At 42.4% G+C, this 19,672-nt stretch overlaps 1 protein-coding gene across 4 annotated transcripts in view; it reads left to right on the top strand.

Moving 5' to 3' along the window:
* CLCN3 (Cl-/H+ antiporter 3) overlaps positions 1-19,672 on the top strand; it is a 56,797-nt gene that overhangs the window by 19,021 nt on the left and 18,104 nt on the right. For 2 of the 4 annotated variants that reach the window (XM_083170982.1, XM_083170974.1), the window contains exons 1-7: positions 2,029-2,240; positions 12,103-12,260; positions 14,096-14,195; positions 15,775-15,962; positions 17,016-17,138; positions 18,123-18,329; positions 18,666-18,746. In XM_083170982.1, coding sequence (XP_083027108.1) covers positions 2,162-2,240; positions 12,103-12,260; positions 14,096-14,195; positions 15,775-15,962; positions 17,016-17,138; positions 18,123-18,329; positions 18,666-18,746 — 936 coding nt within the window. In that variant the 5' untranslated portion in view covers positions 2,029-2,161. Of the gene's footprint in view, positions 1-2,028; positions 2,241-12,102; positions 12,261-14,095; positions 14,196-15,774; positions 15,963-17,015; positions 17,139-18,122; positions 18,330-18,665; positions 18,747-19,672 lie in introns of those variants that run through there. The other 2 variants (XM_083170971.1, XM_083170977.1) reach the window with 1 other exon arrangement.

The following is a 19,672-nucleotide window of genomic DNA, read 5'->3' as shown; positions in this document are numbered from 1 at the left end:
GCACAGCGTCTCCTTAAATGGCTCGCTGTGCCTGTCATGCTTCATGCATGGTGCCTCGATACACTATTCTATTCTCCCTCCACGCCCTAGTGGGCAAGAAATATCGCCTGTCGCTCAAAAATACATGAAAACCCATGTAGATCTGTTGACTGTCGACCTAAGCCCATGTCAACATTCAGTGGTCGACCCATTGCATGTCAACCTTAGATTTGTTGACCTAATGACTGTATACCCCAGCTGGGGAATTCTTGCATCAGGCATTCCTGTCATACAAAGGATGCTGGCACCAACCAGCAGAGGGCGCCATGAGCAAAATAAATTCTCACTACATGGAGCTTCCCCTCCAGAAAAATGTCCCTGGTTAGGACTCCCTCTCCACGAGCCCACTGGGCCTTACTCCCAGGCACACTGCAGACAGGGTGTCCCCCTTTCCTACCTGGAGCCTGCTGAACAGTAAGGGGTCCATTTATCATTACATATTTGCATCTATTTTTCAGAAAAATTATTAAAGTCCCCTGCACGCATCCTCCATAGGTTTCTACGGGGGATACAATGCTGCCCGGTTTACTAATATCCGGAATGCAGAGCATTCCAGATATTGGTAAAAGCATTCTGAAGATGATGGTAGCACTTTGTAGCCTATTGGCTACTCAGTGTTGCTGGCCAGGCAAAGGGTTCCCCCCGAAACACTCTCCAGGAGTGGCCTCTGTGCACGTACAGTCTCCCCCCTCTCCTCAAAACACATTGTGGGGACAGGCATCTTTCAGAGCCCCTGTCCCTTCCTGTGCCCAGTCATACAGCCGGCTGTTGGGATTGCATATTGCAATATGATCCTACTAGTATCTGTTTGGATTGTGGGAAGAAACTGGAGGAGCAAGCATGGAGAGAATATATGAACTCCACACAGATCAGGTTGTGGTGGTAATTGAACCCTTGACCTCCGTGCCGGGAGTCAGTAACCGTTACCGTTACATACACCATGCATACTTGGCCACTTAAAGATAAATAAAAAAGAGAAACTATGCAGAACAGCTCCTAGGAATACTGTCAGAGAATAAAAAGGCTCAAAGTTTGTCTTTCTAAACAGAATTGCATAGATCTGATTGGTATGAGAATATATATGTGTGTGTGTATATAATATATATGTATATGTGTGTGTGTGTATAGTGCGCTAGATTGTCTCTCACGAGTCTTCTGTTTGTGGAACTACAAGTCCCAGATTTTACCAGCTCCAAATGGGGAGAAAGTCTTATCTTTCTCCCATGTAGTGCACTCCGTAACCTTATCACCAGCAGCTCCCAATCCTTCACCCGCAGGTGATCCTGATCCCACGGGTGTTTGTTAATCTAGAGGAAATATAGAAAGGAGCGCTCCATAGTGCAGAATGTCCGTTGAATTAAAAAAAAAAAAAATTTATTGACAGAAAAGTGATTCAGAGGTCTGGATCACTTACCAGAGTTGGCGGTTCCAGTCACTGCAGTTAGGTGGCATGGGTGGCGATGTAAAAACACCTAGATGTTTGAGCCGGTTACACTCAACCTATTCGATATCTCGATTGTAGACACGTCACTAGGCCAAGTACTGTATATGCTGCTTTTACACAAATGTATGCATTTACACCCATCTGCTGATCCATGAAGCTTAGCATAGGGGCATATGTATGTATGTTAAGCCCAATACAATAGTGATCATTAAAAAATATACATACAAGTTTGTACATTCATGTAAAATGTTACCATCAAGGTAGTTGTGTTAAATTGCATTGGGTTGCACAATTTTTCCTTTGTCACTGAACAACTGATAAAATTGTTTAGAATCCTTTTGTGTAGGTGGCTTTCCTTATCTAATGTATGTGTGGGAGAGGCCTTCTGTGTGTGCAGGTTATTTATGCAATCACCTTTTATCACTGTGCTGTCCATTCAGATTACGACAACTGTGCTGTTCCCCTAGTCACAGGTAGTCTGTAGGCAAGAGCAGCCAGGCTGCAATGATTTTGCCTTGATGACATCACCAAGTGTGACTGAGGCCAGTCCCTGCAAGGAGGCAGCACTCTCCGTGCTAGCACTGATGGAACATGGCAGCTTTCCAGTCTGCTACCACTGCATAAGCCATAATCGTGTGATTTTCCCCTCGTAGCTGTGCGTTTGCTGTGGGTTTCTTCATGGATATATCTTCAGATCCCTACCTTCCTTACGATGGTGGTGGAGACAACATTCCTCTACGGGAACTACATAAAAGAGGTCAGTTTATGCGTTTTAATGAGATGATCTGTGTCACATCTTGCTAGTGATGAGCTGTCACTGTGTGTCCACTGGTTTTATTTACACAAATGACTACAAATCATTTACAAATGATTGTATAAGCCGTGCCTGTATTTTGTGGGATGTTATAAGGAGCCGGCTGTGTCTCTGATAGCCTCAGCTGTAGGAATCCATTTTCCTGTGAATCAGCAAAGCAGTGCCCCTTCCCCCTGCCCTTCCCTATGCCTGCATGTTGTGCAGCCAGTGTGCTCGCTGTAATACAGCTTGTATACCAGAGCCGCTGACAGCTTTTCCTTCCCACAGACTCCATCGCTCTGTTTGTGTCTTACACATTCCACAAGCAAACTGATATGAGGGAAGGAGAATGTGGCCATGTTTTGTGCTTTCCCTGTGTATTGGGGGAGATAACAGGAACTAGATTCTTTTCTGCTGGGTTTATTTGTATACTAATGGCAGACTGGCTCTGACAGGATCATACTCTTCTAGGGCTATCTGGGGTGATTTGTGAATTCTCTATTCCCCTGCGTGGCAAGGCCTGATACTCGCTGCCTGTGAAATGGCATGTATAATGCAAGTGTGACCTGCAGTCATTAATATAGCTTTTACTACGGAGGTCATTGAAGGTTGAGGGCTTTCCGAAGTATGTTTGCTTGTAATAAATGGAGTAGGTAACGCTCTGACCAACATTGTACTATATGTCACAAACACAAGTAGTAGGGCGAGTGGGTAAGGAAAATGGGAAACATGCCTTACCTAGTACTTGCTGTTCCAGCACTAGTATAACAACCGTTTTACATGTATTGTTCTAGCGTTATGAAGGTTAGTACAGTATACATAATTGGTAGTGGTGAGTGCTGCACAATCACACAGCAGGTTAATGACTGGATACCGTGTGTATATAGGGACTATGTATATGATTTAGGTCACAGGTTCTCAAACACTGTCCTCAGGACCCCACACAGTGCATGTGTTGCAGGTTTCCTCCCAGAGGGGTAGATTTATTAAGCTCGGAGAAGTGATAAAGTGTCTGCTTTTTATCACCGCCCAATAAGCTTATACCTGTCATTTGTCAAACCAAGCCTGTAACTTCACAGTTAGGAGCTGATTGGCCGGTGATAAAAACCAAACACTTTATCACTTCACTGAGATTAATAAATCTGCCCCAGAATCACAAGTGAAATAATTAGCTCCACCTGTGGATATTTTAAAATGTGTCAGTCCGTAATGAATGCACCTGTGCATCTGCCATGTGACCTGGAAAACCTGAACTATGTGGGGGTCACGAGGACCGAGTTTAAAAAACCCTGATTTAGATGATAGATCTATGTATTATACAGTTTTTTTCCCCATGATCTCACTCCCCCTATATACGTATCCTTTGACGTGAATAGACACACAGTAATGTACCAGAGACAGTGCAACATAATCTACTACCATCTGTGAATGTGCTTCATTTACTCCCTATTGTTCTAAAAGCTAAATGCGAGCCATAATGGATGTTATTCGTTCTAATTATTATACTGCCCTTGTAGAATATGTTTGACTATGGCAACAAGGTTGGTTTTAGTTTGTGTTCTATAATAAGGCCACACTTTGAGCTGAATTGTTCTGATGTGTCCTAAAACATTTATTAGCTGTTTAGGAGGATTATCAAGTATAACAGGCTAACTATACATACTGTAGTGTATTATTTCTGCTCACTGCTTCTAAATGTCTGCAGAGGTAGATATGACAAAAAGATTTATCAGAATTTGCAATCACTCTGCAGAAGTAATGGGACACACACACACACACACACAGCAATTTCAGGGAATTTTTAAGCCATCTAGATAGCCATAGCGATGCACGGCCTCACGCCTCGCTATCCCCCAGCAATGTACATTCGGCATGCTGGATATTAATCGGTCAGGGCCAGTGTTCTCACCGGTTTTCATGTGCTCTTATGCTCCTATACAAAAACAGATGTTTGTTCCCACCAGGCAGACTGGACAGATACATCTTTAGATGTGTATGCAGCTTTAAGGTGGCTATACTCTACTGTGATTTCTCTCAGCCAAGTATGGCCATCTGATTCACCTTTCCGGGCAGCATGCGGTCATTCTGCATGTGACGTATCACATGTGAACCTGTTCCCCGCTGCCGGGAGAGAGGCCGTGTCTGAGGGAGGGGCAGCAGGTGTTATGTAATATTTAAGACAGAACACAGAATATATATAGACGTTCCGTCTGAAAAATGGGGCCGTTTCTAGTGAAAGCACACAGGTTTCACTGTGACCAAATTGAATAGCCTAAGAAAGAAATGTCTGAGAAACCTCACCTGACGTTTCTTTGGGGCTAAATACCTCCCCATATACTGTTGTCAATCATTCTTTTTCTGAAAGTCAAATTAGTCATGGATCGCTGATCAAAGAAAATGCAAATCGAGCAATTATCCAACGACTGCACATGCGCATCACGCATGTATAGGGCCACATATCAAACCAATAACCATACGCATAGATGTTGTGGTTTTATTAGGCATTTAGGGGGGGAAACATGGCATTTTCTAGGTGTGTTTGTGAAAACGTAGGGGTGCCCAGACGGTTTGTTGGGTGGCACATCAACGGAAGCCCTAGATTGGCGCAGATGGCTTCTTGGTTTTTTTTTTTTTTTTTTTTTAATGGATCTGCAAAAACATTGCTTTTTGTGATGCATTCGCAAATTTGCATGGGGCAGCGAGTTTCTACTTTGTAGAACTTTACATACTTTGAAAAAAAAAAAAAACTATTTGACTATTTTTTTTTTCCTTTCCCCTTGTTTTTTTTAATGTATGTTTATGGTGCATGACTGGTGTCAGGAACTCCTGAAACAGATGTCTTATATTCTCCATTTCCTTTTGCATTTTCTATGACATGACAGGCTGGAATTACTGGTTTGGGTAGTCTTGCTACAGTATAGGCTTAGTAGCTGAATTCGGAAAGATATGTAACCTTGTCTAAAGCGGGGAAAAAATTGCTACATTGTCGCTATACTGTGATTCTGCTGTTTACATATGCCACTGTGCATTTATACATGTGCAAACAGTAAAGGCAAGTTGTACATGATTTATCTCATGCTGGGTACACACAATGTTTACCCTGCAAATCGTTACAAATATCGTCCAGTTTGTACCCAGCAAGAGTGGAGTAAGTATGAGCTACACATATTGTTATACTGTATAAATAGACCTATATAATACAGACACAAATAGAAGTGTAATGCTTTTGAAATGAAGATTGAAGCCCCTCTGATGAAATCCTGTGTTTTCTAGTCCTTTGTAAGTGTGATATAGTACATTCCTAATTAAATTCATGTTCTTGTTCTGGAGGTTCTTCAGATTTATTGTTAAACGTGATCATTACCACCAATATCGGCAGCAGGGTGCTGGCAGCGTCAAGTGCACTGAAGTGAACGATGGCAGGGGGAGCGGCGGTCCTGTTGCCACTCACCCTGGCGAGTGGGTTGTAAATGACATTCATTGTACACATTAGAAGATAAACTACAAGATATCTTTGTATGGGCCTTAAGGGTTTGCATAAATGCGTATGACATTACACACGGAATCCAATATTACAGGGGGAGGGGGGGGGGGCGGCCCTCGCAGGCCCAAAAGATATTAAGCACCCCTCCTGCATCTTGCCTACTCTGAAGTGGGCAGAATGGGGAGATGAAGGACATTCTCATGAGGGGCGGGGCCTTATGATGTAATTAACCCTGATCACCACCCGCCATCATCTCCTCTCCGTTAATTTGGGGTTAATTTCGTGGGAGCCATTTAGCCTCCCAGTATATTTTTGGACTGTGGGAGGAAACTGGAGTACTCAGAGGAAACCCAGAAACCCACGTACTTTGTGTTGACTTTTTTTTTTTGTCGCTTGAGTGTAAATATTTTTTATTTTTTTTTGTATCACACGAGAGGGGAAAGTTAATGTAAGTTGCTATTAATGTTCTCTATAAATTATTATGTATGCTTATAGAGCCAGCCCTATAGATCACTGTAGTTTTCACATGCTACTCAGTAGTTTATGGTAATAATGACATTTGTTACTCTATTATGATGTTTAAATACTTCATCAATTATAATTGGGTGTATTTATATGCCCCACAGGGCCACTCAGTACACATTCGGAAAGGGAACGTGATCATGCCCACTTTGCCCATGGCCACGCCCCTTCCTAAATGTGTACTGATTTGTGCCCCTCAAATGTTGGAGGGTATGCTACACTGCACATTGATTGGTGGTATTTTAAATCCAGTTATAGACATATGGCTCTAGCCATACTCTGTCAGTTTGTTATGGAGCTAAATTATTCTGCTGCTCTTTGTGGAGTTGTAAACTGCCCATGCTTTACCAGCTACAGCCCCCCCAAAAAGGGATTATTTAGATAATAATGGACTTCATTGTTTTGCTGCTTTTTGTGCAGTTATGACCTGCTTATACTTTCAGCAGCTGAAGTCCGCAGGCTTCAGACTTTCATCTATTCTCATATATTATTATATATGTCATTAGGAAAACCCAAAATTTTGATTTTCTATTTTGATATTGTGATTATTAGTTTTGTATGTACATCTTATTCAACCTTAGTGCTAGTTCTTGTTAAAGCATTTATTTATTCTGTTCATAGGGAGAGATGTGATGCTATCTAGTACAGAACGCACGGACAGTGAAGCAGCGTGTATGGGTGGCTTTAGGTCTGAGTAGCATGTTACAGTTTCTCACTGGTTATTCGTACAATAATACAATTTAATTTTATATTTATTAATTAACAATTTCTTATATAGCGCATACATATTCTGCAGCGCTTTACAGAGAATATTTGACCGATCACATCAGTCGCTTACCAGTCACCAGTGGAGCTTACAATCTATAATCCCCACCACATGTACACGCACACACAGACATTCTATGGTTAATTTTGTTAGGAGCTAATTAACCTACCAGTATATTTTCGGATTGTGGGAGGAAACCGGAGTACCCGGAGGAAACCCACGCAAACACGGAGAATATACAAACTCTGCACAGTTAGGGCCATGGTGGGAATAGAACCCATGACCTCAGTGCTGAGAGGCAGTAATGCTAACCATTACACCATCCGTGCTGCCCCAGTAATTTTCTACCAATATTGCAGAAGTACCCGCTACCGTGTTATGCTTTGGCTGATTATATCTTTTAGGGGAACCCATCACTTGTTTGACTATAGATAATACAGTGATTTAGAGCGGTGAGGTTAAAGAGTTCCCCAGCACAGTTTACATTCCCGCTATCCAGCTTCAGGTTTGATTTGTGTGATATCCGCATCATCACTATGCTGACTCGGCATGCATTCATTCTATCGTCATGCTGTTGGATTAAATGTCCTAATTCAGCAGAATACGTGATCTATTCTAATCAATGCCCCATCTGTCTAGAACACTCAGCGTGTGCATTAGGGTTGCAGAAAGCATTTCACATGCAGCTTTCTCAAGGCTGACTCATTCTTAGCCTGCTATAGGATTCGGAAGGTGGGTCAAGTCACTATAGGGCCCCTCGCCACATCTGATTACAGTACTGTGTGATTCTACCACTTATTTCTTAACATTTACTTATATAGTGCCAGCTTATTACATTGACAGGATAATACAGACAAAGAGGTCGCTTCCCAGCTGAATACAGTATAGACACTCTTTGTTATTATTTTAATGAAAAAACGATTCGTTATCTGTATGTACATACTGTTCTTATTTATCCACGCTTGTGGGAACACAAACACACATGTATATTATATACAGGACTCCACCTCTAACCTCAAACTCGACAAAATAAATCTGTATGTAAAAACAGACTTGGAGACCTATAGAGAGACACACCTACACAGGGGATAAATTGGGCTGGGATAGGGCGGAACTGCGTTCTGACAGTTGGATTTGGTGACGACTGGCCAAACCCAGTAGATCACTTACTACTACAGAAGGTACTGTGGCTGCCTGATAAAGAATGCTGCCCTGCTGTGCAGAACCTATATAATATGTGGCGAGGGGCCCTATAGTGACTTAACCCACCTCCCAATCCTATAGCAGGATGAGTCAGCCTTGAGAAAGCTGTATGTGAAATGCTTTCTGCAACCCTAATGCACACGCTGAGGGTTCGAGACAGATGGGGCATTGATTAGAATAGATCATGTAACCTGCTGAATTAGGACAAGAAATAAGTGGTAGAATCATACAGTACTATAGTTATTGTTACAAAATTGTTGTATGTTCTTATGCTCTGCCCTGTGCTATTTGCAGATTTGTATTGCATTGTAGTATATGTGTAACACCCGCCTGGTACTGGGTATGGCAGAATATCCCTGACAAATCATTAATAATAAAAATGTATATGTTAAAATCGCACACTGCTTAGAGATGTAAAGCGTATGAAGTGTTAAGTTCCTGCTCGCTGTGGGCACATCTGCAGTCCTTTTTATCTTTCATGTTTCCCAATGAGAATGTTTTCTGCAAACCGTATGAAAGCACATGACGCGCCAGTTATATTTAGCAGCAGAGATAATATCTTGGAGCAGACGTGAACATTAGGAATAATGCCCGGTACACACCAGGACGATGGTGCTCGTGAGCGGGTCGTCACAGGAACGTACAACCCGCTCACGAGCTGACGGCGCTGCCGACCCGCCGTGAAAATGCTCCTAATGTCTGCAGATATGCAGAGGCCAAATTGATAAATCAGGTTCCATTCACACCAGAATGGGCAGTCGGGAATATTTCCCTCCAATCAACTTATGACTTTGCATAGTAAGAAACTACTACTGGCCCTTAGTGCTGCGGGTCGTAAGACCATCTTACAGGGATGGTAGACAGCACACCTACGCAAATACCATTATTTCTACAAAAATGGAACTTTTATTTTCAGAATGGATTGGATGGAAACTATGCTTTCCAAGGAGAAGAAGGTAGCAGGTTTCTTGACCCTTTGGGAACCTTTTATATAGATAATTTATCCCTTTCTATAAGGAAACAACTACATGTTAGTCTTAAAGATACTACCTGGTACCTCACCCAGCTAGCAGAGACCAATCCCCCGATAAATCTAAATTAAAGGTATTTTGCTTGACAATGACTTCTCTGAGCTTCGAGGCTATCACAACTTAAGACACTTTCATATTTGAAATACAGGATAAAAGACGAGACTTCCACACCGGTAGCTTTCTTTAAACAATGCTGTTTATTGTACTTATCTTTTTGATTCTATATAATTGAAAATGGTTCTGACTTTATCACCAGAATGTCTTTATATTTGTCAATAAAAAAAAATGTTTCACATTTGAACTATACAAATATTTTTCTATGGATTGTTTTCGATACTAATACCTGTTGTAAAACATCCAATAAGACTGTAAAGTATTTTCAATGATGCCTCAATGCAATAAAAAAAAAAAAATGCTCCTAATGTAATTGCGATCCGATCGGGACCCCCACCCACTACAATGGTCGTTTCTGAGATCCTACCTGCAGCAGGTAGGATCTCAGAAAAGACCGACTGACCCGCGAGGCCGCGCATCAAAAGGGCGGCAAAATGGCCCAAAGCACGGCCGATTTACATACAATTGGCTTGTTTTGGGCCATATCACCCTGGTGTGTACCCCACATTAGACCAGTGGAATAGTGGAATAGAGCCAGGATTATAAAACAAAGTGGATATTGGGAAGAAGGGGCAGGAGTAAAGGGGCCCATACACAGCTCCGATTTGGCCTGTTTTCATCCAATTCCGATGGATCGGGATGATATAAAAGTGGCCAAATCGGAGGAGCTTAGATCAGATCAGATGCGTGTTCCCTGGGCATCGGATTAGACCCTGGAGACCATCAGCGGCATATTGCAGGTGCTTTTTAGCACCTGCGACTTATCTCTTCCGATTTCTCTTGGACTCTCGTGGCAGTTCCCTGGGAGCCTATTTACATGTGATCAATCGCATGTCAGAAATGCACAGTTGGATGAAGCCCTCCCGGGGAGCTCAAGGTATAACAAGTTTGACTTGTGCCCCAGACAAGGTGGACCTGTGTATGGGAATAACCCTTAGATTGTTAAAATCTATATGTGCTTTATAAAGAGAAGCGGTCAGAATGTAATGCAGCACATACTTTTTATACTAGATCTCATCTCATCGCAAAACCGAGATGCGATATTGTATACAATAATTGTAACGTGTATAGGCACCTTAAGTACTGGGGGGAGGGTTAGGCTCAGGTTGCTATGGTTTGAGTTGGCATGCTGGAGGGATGGTTAGGGGTAGGCTGTGGGAGAGGTGGGGTAGTGTTAGGGATAAAGTATTATTGGGGTCAGTATTTCAGTTCCATCCCTTTTTTATATATGCTATAGTTTCTGAGTCACCATTGGCACCATGTAATATCATTATGTGGGATCACATCACGTGTATATGTGTGAGCTTAGTTATATGTAATATATTTTATTGAATTTTTAAATGAGTCTATCCGAACTTTTCACTGTATCCTAGTACAGTGCAAGGATTTCTGCAGCACAGGCTGAAGATAATCTTGTCATCCTGTCCTGGCAACTGGCCACGCCTCCCCAACCTACATAGTTACACGACACCATGACCTACTGTAGGCAGCATTACAGTGTCCACAATATCTGCAGCTTTTTCCTGCTAGCCCACTATTGTTTGTAGATAACCATTGTACTCCATAATCCTCTTCCTGCATTGTGCTCCCTGGGTAACTAGAAATAACAGGGCCTCATGGAAACTATTCTGAAACATAGGATTGCCCAATCTAGGCCACCTTTTATTTTAACATTTTAGTAACCTCAACTCTACCAGTTTTGCTGATACAGTACAGTTTTCATGAGGTACCAGCTGCCTCCCGCCTGCTGAGCCAGGCGTGTGTGGTCTTCGTGCGGGTGGAGGGAAGGCAGCCCACATCATGCAATGCATGGACATTAAGGAGGGAGTCGCCTCCCTGTGGGAAGTGGCTGCTGACAGGAACGATGCTTTGTATACTCCTTGCCTGCATTGCAGTGCCACGTCGTATGCTGTAATCTATAATAATGTGAGGAGAGACATTGTGTGCATGCCACACACTGTGTTTCACCATATCTGTGTGTAACTATATGAGGTTTGTGCACATGGTTCCCTAACCGTATAACCATATCATGCAGTGGGACTGAGGGGCCTACACACAGGTCTGAATTCGCCCCTCTGGCTCCACCCCCTGAAGCACTTCTCTTCTGTGCTTCAGGGGGTGGAGCCCCTACCATGCACTTCTCTTTTTCTGTACTGTTAAACTAGAGCTCACTAATTGGGGAAAAACGCCTGTTGTTGTGGATAGACCAATTTAGTTAATTAAAAATTCATATATTTCCTAGTTCAGCAGTGATACAGTTGACCGGCGGTAGGGATGCCAGCAGTCAGAATACTGACGCCGACATCCCAAAGGAGAGAATACCAACAGGGGTCAGGTGAGTATACTCAGGTGATTGATATTTAACTTTTTAACTCTATGGCATTACATGAATGAAACACTGCTAGTGTTTGGGTGTGGAGACTAGAAAATAGGAATGCTTGTAGTCTCCAAGCGTTCTGCAGGTTGTCAGCCACACATGTGACTGCCCACAACTTGCAGGTGTGAGGTTAAGACTGTGGGCACTGCCGTATAAATCTAGTCCGCTGCAGCCTTTGCATATTTTCGCAAATCCATTGTTTATGGCATCGCAGCTACAAACTACATTTGCAACAGTCTCATATTCTGACTAAACCGTATTGCCTATAGTACTGACCATGATTAGTGGGGCTATAAAAAACGCTTTCTCCTCTCTGAATTCCTTCTCAGGAACACATTACACTATGACGAATGGTGGAGCCATCAACAGCACAACCCACTTGCTGGACTTGTTGGATGAGCCTATTCCAGGAGTTGGCACTTATGATGATTTCCATACCATTGACTGGGTGCGAGAGAAATGCAAAGACCGGGAGCGTCATAGACGGGTATATATTCAGATTAAAAGTTAACTTTTTTTTTCTTTATAGCATTTGTCATCTTCTCTTTCAGCGTAAGGATGATTATACCACCTTCATGTCACAAATGCCGGAGCGATCCAGCATTTGCGTGGTGAAGCTTCGCTGAGCGACCGGGCAATAACGTCACGCGGGGGCGGGGTGTCAGGGGGTGTGGGAGGAGGATGCTGCCTCCTCCCTATAGTGTAAACAGGACCCGGGTTACCCGTTTACATTGCCCAGCAACCCTGGTCTGACCTGTGTAAAAACCTTCTTTTAAAGGAAACGGTCATCTGTCAGACCAGACTTAGGTCGACTGTCCTCAAGGTCGACATGACTTAAGGTCGACATGGGCCAAAGTCGACATGAGTATTTCACTGTTTTTTGAGCCGACATGTGCCGACAGGCGGTATTTCATGCCCTACCATCCACTAAAGCGTGGTGGGAGAATAAAATAGTGGGCCAAGCGCAGCGAGGCACCGTGCCCGAAGCATTGCTAACGATGAGAGGGGCTGCGGTTCAACTCCAACTGTGTCGACATTCGGGTCAAAAAACAGTGAAAAACTCATGTCGACCTTGAGCCATGTCGACCGTGGGGACAGTCGACCTTCCGGGGTCGACCTAATGACTGTAGACCTAAGTCTGTTCTGACAGATGTACCGCTTCCCTTTTTAAACTGGGTTGGAATGTTGGGTTGCTGGACTCGGGTTTTCCTGTTGGCGCTTTCACACCGCAAAGTGACTCAGATGGACCTGACAACAACCCGGGTCGGACATAGGTTATTTGTGCAGTGTGAAAGCTTTCATATCGCAAATGACTGTTTTTTGTTTTTTAGGATTAGCATCTGCACATTACCGTCACAAAAGTTACTTGTCTGTGGCATGTCCTGGGCATCTGTTTGCAGTGCCTTGGCAGTTTAAATTTCTAGAGTTTAGACTTTAGTGTTCACTATGCACAATGGCATTGCCATGTGAGGAATCTGCATAAATGCACGTTTTACATTATAACGCTGCTCTAAACCTAAAATACATTGGGTGAGATTTACTAAAATGTGTATTCTAGTTCACATGTAATGTTGCTATGGGCAACCAATCAGAATCTACTTATTTATTTAGCACCCTCTAGAAGATAGAAGACAGGATCTGATTGGTTGCCCATAGCAACATCACATGTGAAGAAGAATACAAATCTTAGTAAATTTCCCCCATTGTCTTTAATTGTAAAATCAGACAATGCATTGGTTTTGTGGTACATTATTACTACATGGATTTAGTATAGGAGATAGGGTGCTGTTTATGTACTTAATATTTCGGTGCCTGCCTCCTCCAGGGTTCTAGCTCCTCACCCCTGTAAACCATTCATGGCTGACTACGACCACAGTTCCTGTGCAGGAGCATCTGAACCCAAGGCAGTTTGGACATCTCTGGGCATGTCCCGGCTTCTATTGGTAGCACCTGTAGTAGTGAGAGGCCTCTGCAAATAGAATCTCAGGACATGACTAAGGGATTAGCTACTGTGCAGGCAGTATTTGTGTTCAATAGCAGAATTTAGTGTCTATTCTCCTTTTAATAGTCCAGTGGCAAAATCCATCTGTCATCTTAATGTACTATAATGCTAATTAAACTTGTTTTCTCTTTGTGGAAAATAAGCATTAGAGAGACCTAATACCATGAGCATTAGAGAGCCATTAGAGAGCGTTCTTATAATGTATTCAGTGTAGTTGAACCAAGGCAGGCTTACAATGACCAAGATGAGCCTGAATGCTAATCAGTAACTTGTGTAGATATTATACTTATATAATCACTTATGTCTGTGTTATCCCCCAGATTAACAGCAAGAAGAAAGAGTCTGCATGGGAGTTATCAAAAAGTCTCTATGATGCTTGGTCGGGATGGCTTGTTGTAACACTCACTGGTTTAGCATCAGGTAACGTGACCTTCAAGTGTTGGCTATATATCTACTGTTCTTGGCAAATTAATATACAATATATTGTGGTGTTTTGTTTTGGGTCTTGTGTAGCCAGTAAATACAATAATGTATCAAGCTTTGTACTGGATTTTGTCTTTGAAATAAAACACAACTAAGGATTCCTTTTAATGATTTCTACATATTGCTTTATTGTTAACAATATAATGAGCAAATGTTGGGGGCTGCAATATGTTGCTATATAATTGGCTTATCCGCTGTATTAGGGCAATTCTCTGTGATGCGCAGGACCGCTGAACAAATTCCAACAACATACTTCTCCAAGATACCAAGATTTTAGTGGTTTGTAAGCAATAGAGTTGGACATTGCTACTAAGCAAGGTACTTGTTTCCTAGCACGGCGCCCACGATATTAAGTTGTATGGCATGGCATCGCATGCCATATGCCCGCATGCGATGCAATGCGATTTTAAATTGTATAAGCCCCTAACGGGTGCTTACAATGTTAAATGCACCCCCACACCACCCCCACTATCAACGCCAACCCGAAGCGTGGCGAGCGGCAGCGGTACGCGTCCTCCGACCTTTTCATACCCCCCACTATCCACCATTCGGTGCTTATACAATTAATTATCTTATAGGGGGCACATTTAACATTGAAAACACCCATTAGGGTGCTTATACAATTTTAAATCGTATACCATTGTATATGGCATACAATGGTATACAATTTAAAATTGTATAACATCGGCTGCCATCGCGTAACATCGCATACCATCGTATGCCTTATGGGATGCGATGCGATGGGTGCTGTGCTAGGAAACAAGTACCCTAAGCAATTATGTTTTCAATTTCTTAATGGTGTAAATCAAAATATCATTTAAAAGCATGTGATGCACGGGACTTTGTGTTCACTTTCTGGAAAATCACTATGTATCTTTTAGGATCACCCAAAGTAGACCTAGGGGTTAACGTAATAGCTTCTCATTGGCAGGTTCCATGCCAGTCTGCCCAGTGTTGTAAACTGGTAATCATTTAAATAACCAAACTCGCCTGGTTTACATTTACCCTTTATCTTCCATATTCCAAGTGGGATTTGTGGGCAATGGCAGAAATTGGTTAAAGTTTTATGTTCTACTTCTAATACTCCAGTGGCAAAATCAATTTGTCTTCTTAATGTACTATAATGCCTAGTACAGTTGTTTCTCTTTGGTTTTATGGGCAATGGCCATTTTCCACAATCTTATCCATCCTGTCCTGCTACTTATGTATTGTACTGTTTGTGGATTCTGTAAAAATAGTAGAAAATTGCATTTAAATTAGAGTTTGAAGAGTTTAATAAAGCCACCGCTACTTTACCTGCATCTTTAGGATGAGCAGGGTGATTCTATTCTAGAATGTGTAATGGATTTATCTGTATTTTCATGGACCACTTTCCTCTTCTCTCTCCATATAAAGTTCCCTGTTAATTTTTTAATTTGTGTGCAGGTGATAGGCCAGTATAATTTCTGGTCACTTGCCCAGATAAAGGCTGTTATGGGATTACTTACAAAGTTGTAATGAGGAGTTCTACCTACAGGTGCACTTGCAGGCCTGATAGACATTGCTGCAGACTGGATGGCCGATTTGAAAGAAGGAATTTGCATGTCTGCATTTTGGTTTAATCATGAACAGTGCTGCTGGAGATCCAACGAGGCTACATTTGAAGAACGAGATAAGTGTCCGCAATGGAAAACGTGGGCCGATCTCATAATTGGCCAGGCAGAGGTAAGTCTCTTATGCAACGTTAATATGCTGAGTAAAACTAAACTTGCTGGCTGGTCTGCTTTTATTAATAGTTTTTTCTTTCATTTCCTCAATGTGTTTTTGCTCAGTTTGCACATGTGAGAAATCTGCTTGTGACTCTGTATATTTGCTGGGTTCAATGTGTGATTTCGACAGTTAAAATGTCAACAGTCAGAAGAGGACACTGTTGGGTTAAAGCCCCACTTTACACCTTCAGACATGATGGAAGTTGTTGTAGAACCTCCACCTCTAAAATGCTTTGACACATAATTAGCACATCGGCATGCCAGTGACCCCTAACAGTGTCAATGTTTTGAATACATTACTATTTATTCGTTGTATTTTAATACACTTGCAGTCTTTCGGTACTGTATGTAGTTGATTAGCGCTACATAGTAACTCGCAGAGCGAGCACAAGAGGGGCCAACACGTATATACATTAAGGACCTTATTCAGGTCCATTCGCAGGGCTGCCTGCCATCGAATGATGTGGGTGTTCCCAATACGCCCGCCACTCCCCCTCCCCCCCCCCCTCAGGCAGCGAATGGATGTTTATGTAAAACATCGATTCGCAACCAATGCGAACGTACACGCTATGCACCTGGTGGACCGGCGTACCACCATTCGCAAGGCAGGATCAGGTTGACTCGTAAGGATGCGAATTTGCACCCGAGCGAATCGACCAGACTAAACCCCTAAATGGATGATAAGCAACACACAAACTGCATAGGGTAGAAGGGCCTGATCACAACAACTATACACCTTGTCTAAATGTATTGGTAATTCAATGCAATTGGTAATTCAATGCAATGTGTCCCTTGGCATTACGCATATCATATCATGCGCACCTCTTTGGACTGTGAGGCAAAACTTGCGCTATAGATGAATACAATTTGCCATTCTTGAACAGTAAATTGCATCCATCTGTTAAATTGAATCCCCGCAATGTTTTGCAAAAGGCATCTGTTCTAAAGTATCTTGTATGCTGGGAATTGGTTCATAAATGGTAATGTGATATCTGTTTTCTACTTGTAGGGTCCAGGATCATATATAATGAACTACATAATGTACATTTTCTGGGCACTGAGTTTTGCATTCTTGGCTGTTTGCCTAGTAAAAGTGTTTGCTCCCTATGCTTGTGGATCAGGGATCCCAGAGGTGAGTTGTGTGTGTTGTAATAGAGAAAATTGTGGATTTGCCCTATTCAATAGGAGGGCTGATTTTCCACCTAGGCGAAAAATTCTGAAGTGGTGAAAAACACCTAAATCCGGGAATTAGGCACTTTGCTGGCTAAATTGCAGTAGTTTTCTTACCTTTTTGAGGAAATGCAGTGGCAAAAATGGCTTCAATAGCGGTGGAAATGGCTGCAATTTTAATAGTTGTGGGATTGAAATCTTTACGTTGCAGATTAATCTAAATATACTCTTTCAAAGTGCATATGTTTACTTGGGTTTAACATAAACCTGCCTCCGGTATATAATATTATTATTACACATTTTTATAAGGCGCAATAAATACACCATATGGGCGCTGCCATGTGTTTAATTTAGGTTGGTATAGTAGAACCAGTGGTAACAGTCTTTGCTGTCACAAGATAATTTTTATGTGGTGAACACTAAGGGGTGTATTCAATGCCGTGGGCTCACCCTGTCAGTATTCAATGCATCCCCTTCATACGCCAAATTCCCCCTTGTTTTTTGAGCGAGGGGGAATTGGCGTATGCGGCTCAAGAAGCCGGGAGACTCGCGGCTAAATACAACGGGTTTTCTGCATAAGCCGCGGGTCTCTCTGTTTTGGGGAATTCTCGCCATCCTGTGACTAAGAGGATTTCCCCAGAACTTCCCCGGAACATTGAATAGGGCGAGCGGCTGGCGAGGGGGTTAAACAGCGAGGATCGCTGGTTTTCTGCAATCCTCGCTGTTTAACCCCCTCAGCGGCCGCTCGCCGCGGCATTGAATACTACCCTTAATATGAGTATGGGAAAAGAATAATAGTATCTTAGCTTAGCAGGTTGTGGTTTGTTAGGATAATTTCATTTTACACAAAGGACCAATTTATTTTAGCACTGTTAAAAAAAAAAACTTAGATCCATAAATGTTTACTATCCATTATTTAAACCTGATTCTGTTTTATGTTTTACAGATTAAAACCATTTTAAGCGGCTTTATCATTAGAGGTTATTTGGGCAAATGGACATTATTGATCAAAACTGTCACACTGGTACTTGCCGTGGCTTCCGGCCTAAGCTTGGGGAAGGAAGGACCCTTGGTACACGTTGCTTGTTGCTGTGGAAATATATTTTCCTACCTCTTTCCTAAGTACAGTACAAACGAAGCTAAAAAAAGGGAGGTAAGTCATGATCGGACACACATACTACATTGAGACAGGAATTTGGTATGAAGGTATGACATGACAGAAAAAGTCCCTAAGTTACTGCGTGTAGATCAGTGAATGAGAATTTATGCAGTGATATACTACTTTCTCAGGATTTGCAGGTTACTGGTAGAAGGGACTGGTTTGGGGTCTTCTCTCTAAACCCTAACTTGTCTTACACTGACAGAAAGTTCTCCAATTTACTAAAGTAGACATCAGCTTGTGACCTGACAATTTCTTCTAGTCAGTGGCCTGACGAATGTTTAGAAGCTTTCAGTCATGAGAACCATGTTCCCCATTTCTATTTTGCAGGTACTTTCAGCAGCTTCTGCAGCTGGTGTGTCTGTAGCATTTGGAGCTCCTATCGGTGGAGTCCTTTTTAGTTTGGAAGAGGTGAGTAAATTTCTGTCTAAAGAATAGTTCTCCTATGGTTCAACAAATGCCAATGGCTTTCCAAGAAAGCCTGTTTACATGTTTGCAGATGCATTTAAATTGTGTGTGTGTGTATATATATATATATATGTGTTCCCGCTAGGCTGTTTTAGCGGGGCGCTGCGCCCTGCCCGATTTTTAAAGGGCAGAATGCGCCCTGCCCCTCTAGAAGCGCCCCGCTAAAACAGCCTGCTGCCTGCCCGCCGGAGTGCACCGGTGAAGCCCAGCGCCGCCATAGATTGCGGTGCACGGCGCTTTCCCGGCAGCTCGGGGACTTAGTTACGGCCGGGCACACCCCCGGCGGCCCGGGCACGCCCCCAATTGTGACGTTGGCGTGCCCGGTCCGCCCCTCCAGCGCCCTGCCCCGTTTAGTTCCTAGAAGGAACACATATATATATATATATATATATATATATATATATATATATATATATATATATATATATATATATATATATATATATATATATATATATATATATATATATATATATATATATATATATATATATATATATATATATTGTGTGAAATTATGCTGCAAGTAATAGTGTATCACCGTCCCATCTCAGTCTAGCACAGCAGGACCCTCCTCCCCCTCTTGCCATTGGCTCCCACTTCTGTGACAGGTGGGAAAACATGCAGAATAGGATGCCTTCCTCAGACTGGTGACCTATCCTCTCTGTTGCCGCTGGTGAGAGGGCATACCCGGTGATTGACTGATAAAAATACCTGCATTACAAATAGGGATGACCTACTCCCTCACTGCAATGTAAACAGTGTATACAAATAACCTGTGGGAAAGCACTCAAATGGTCAAAGTTATTTCTGATATATTTTGATATGATATATTTTTACTTTACAATGTTGTACAATGGGTAACATAC

This window comes from Crinia signifera, chromosome 1 (genome assembly GCF_055691185.1).
Source record: "Crinia signifera chromosome 1, ASM5569118v1, whole genome shotgun sequence".
Lineage (NCBI taxonomy): Eukaryota > Metazoa > Chordata > Amphibia > Anura > Myobatrachidae > Crinia > Crinia signifera.
This window is presented reverse-complemented; position numbering and strand designations above follow the sequence as displayed.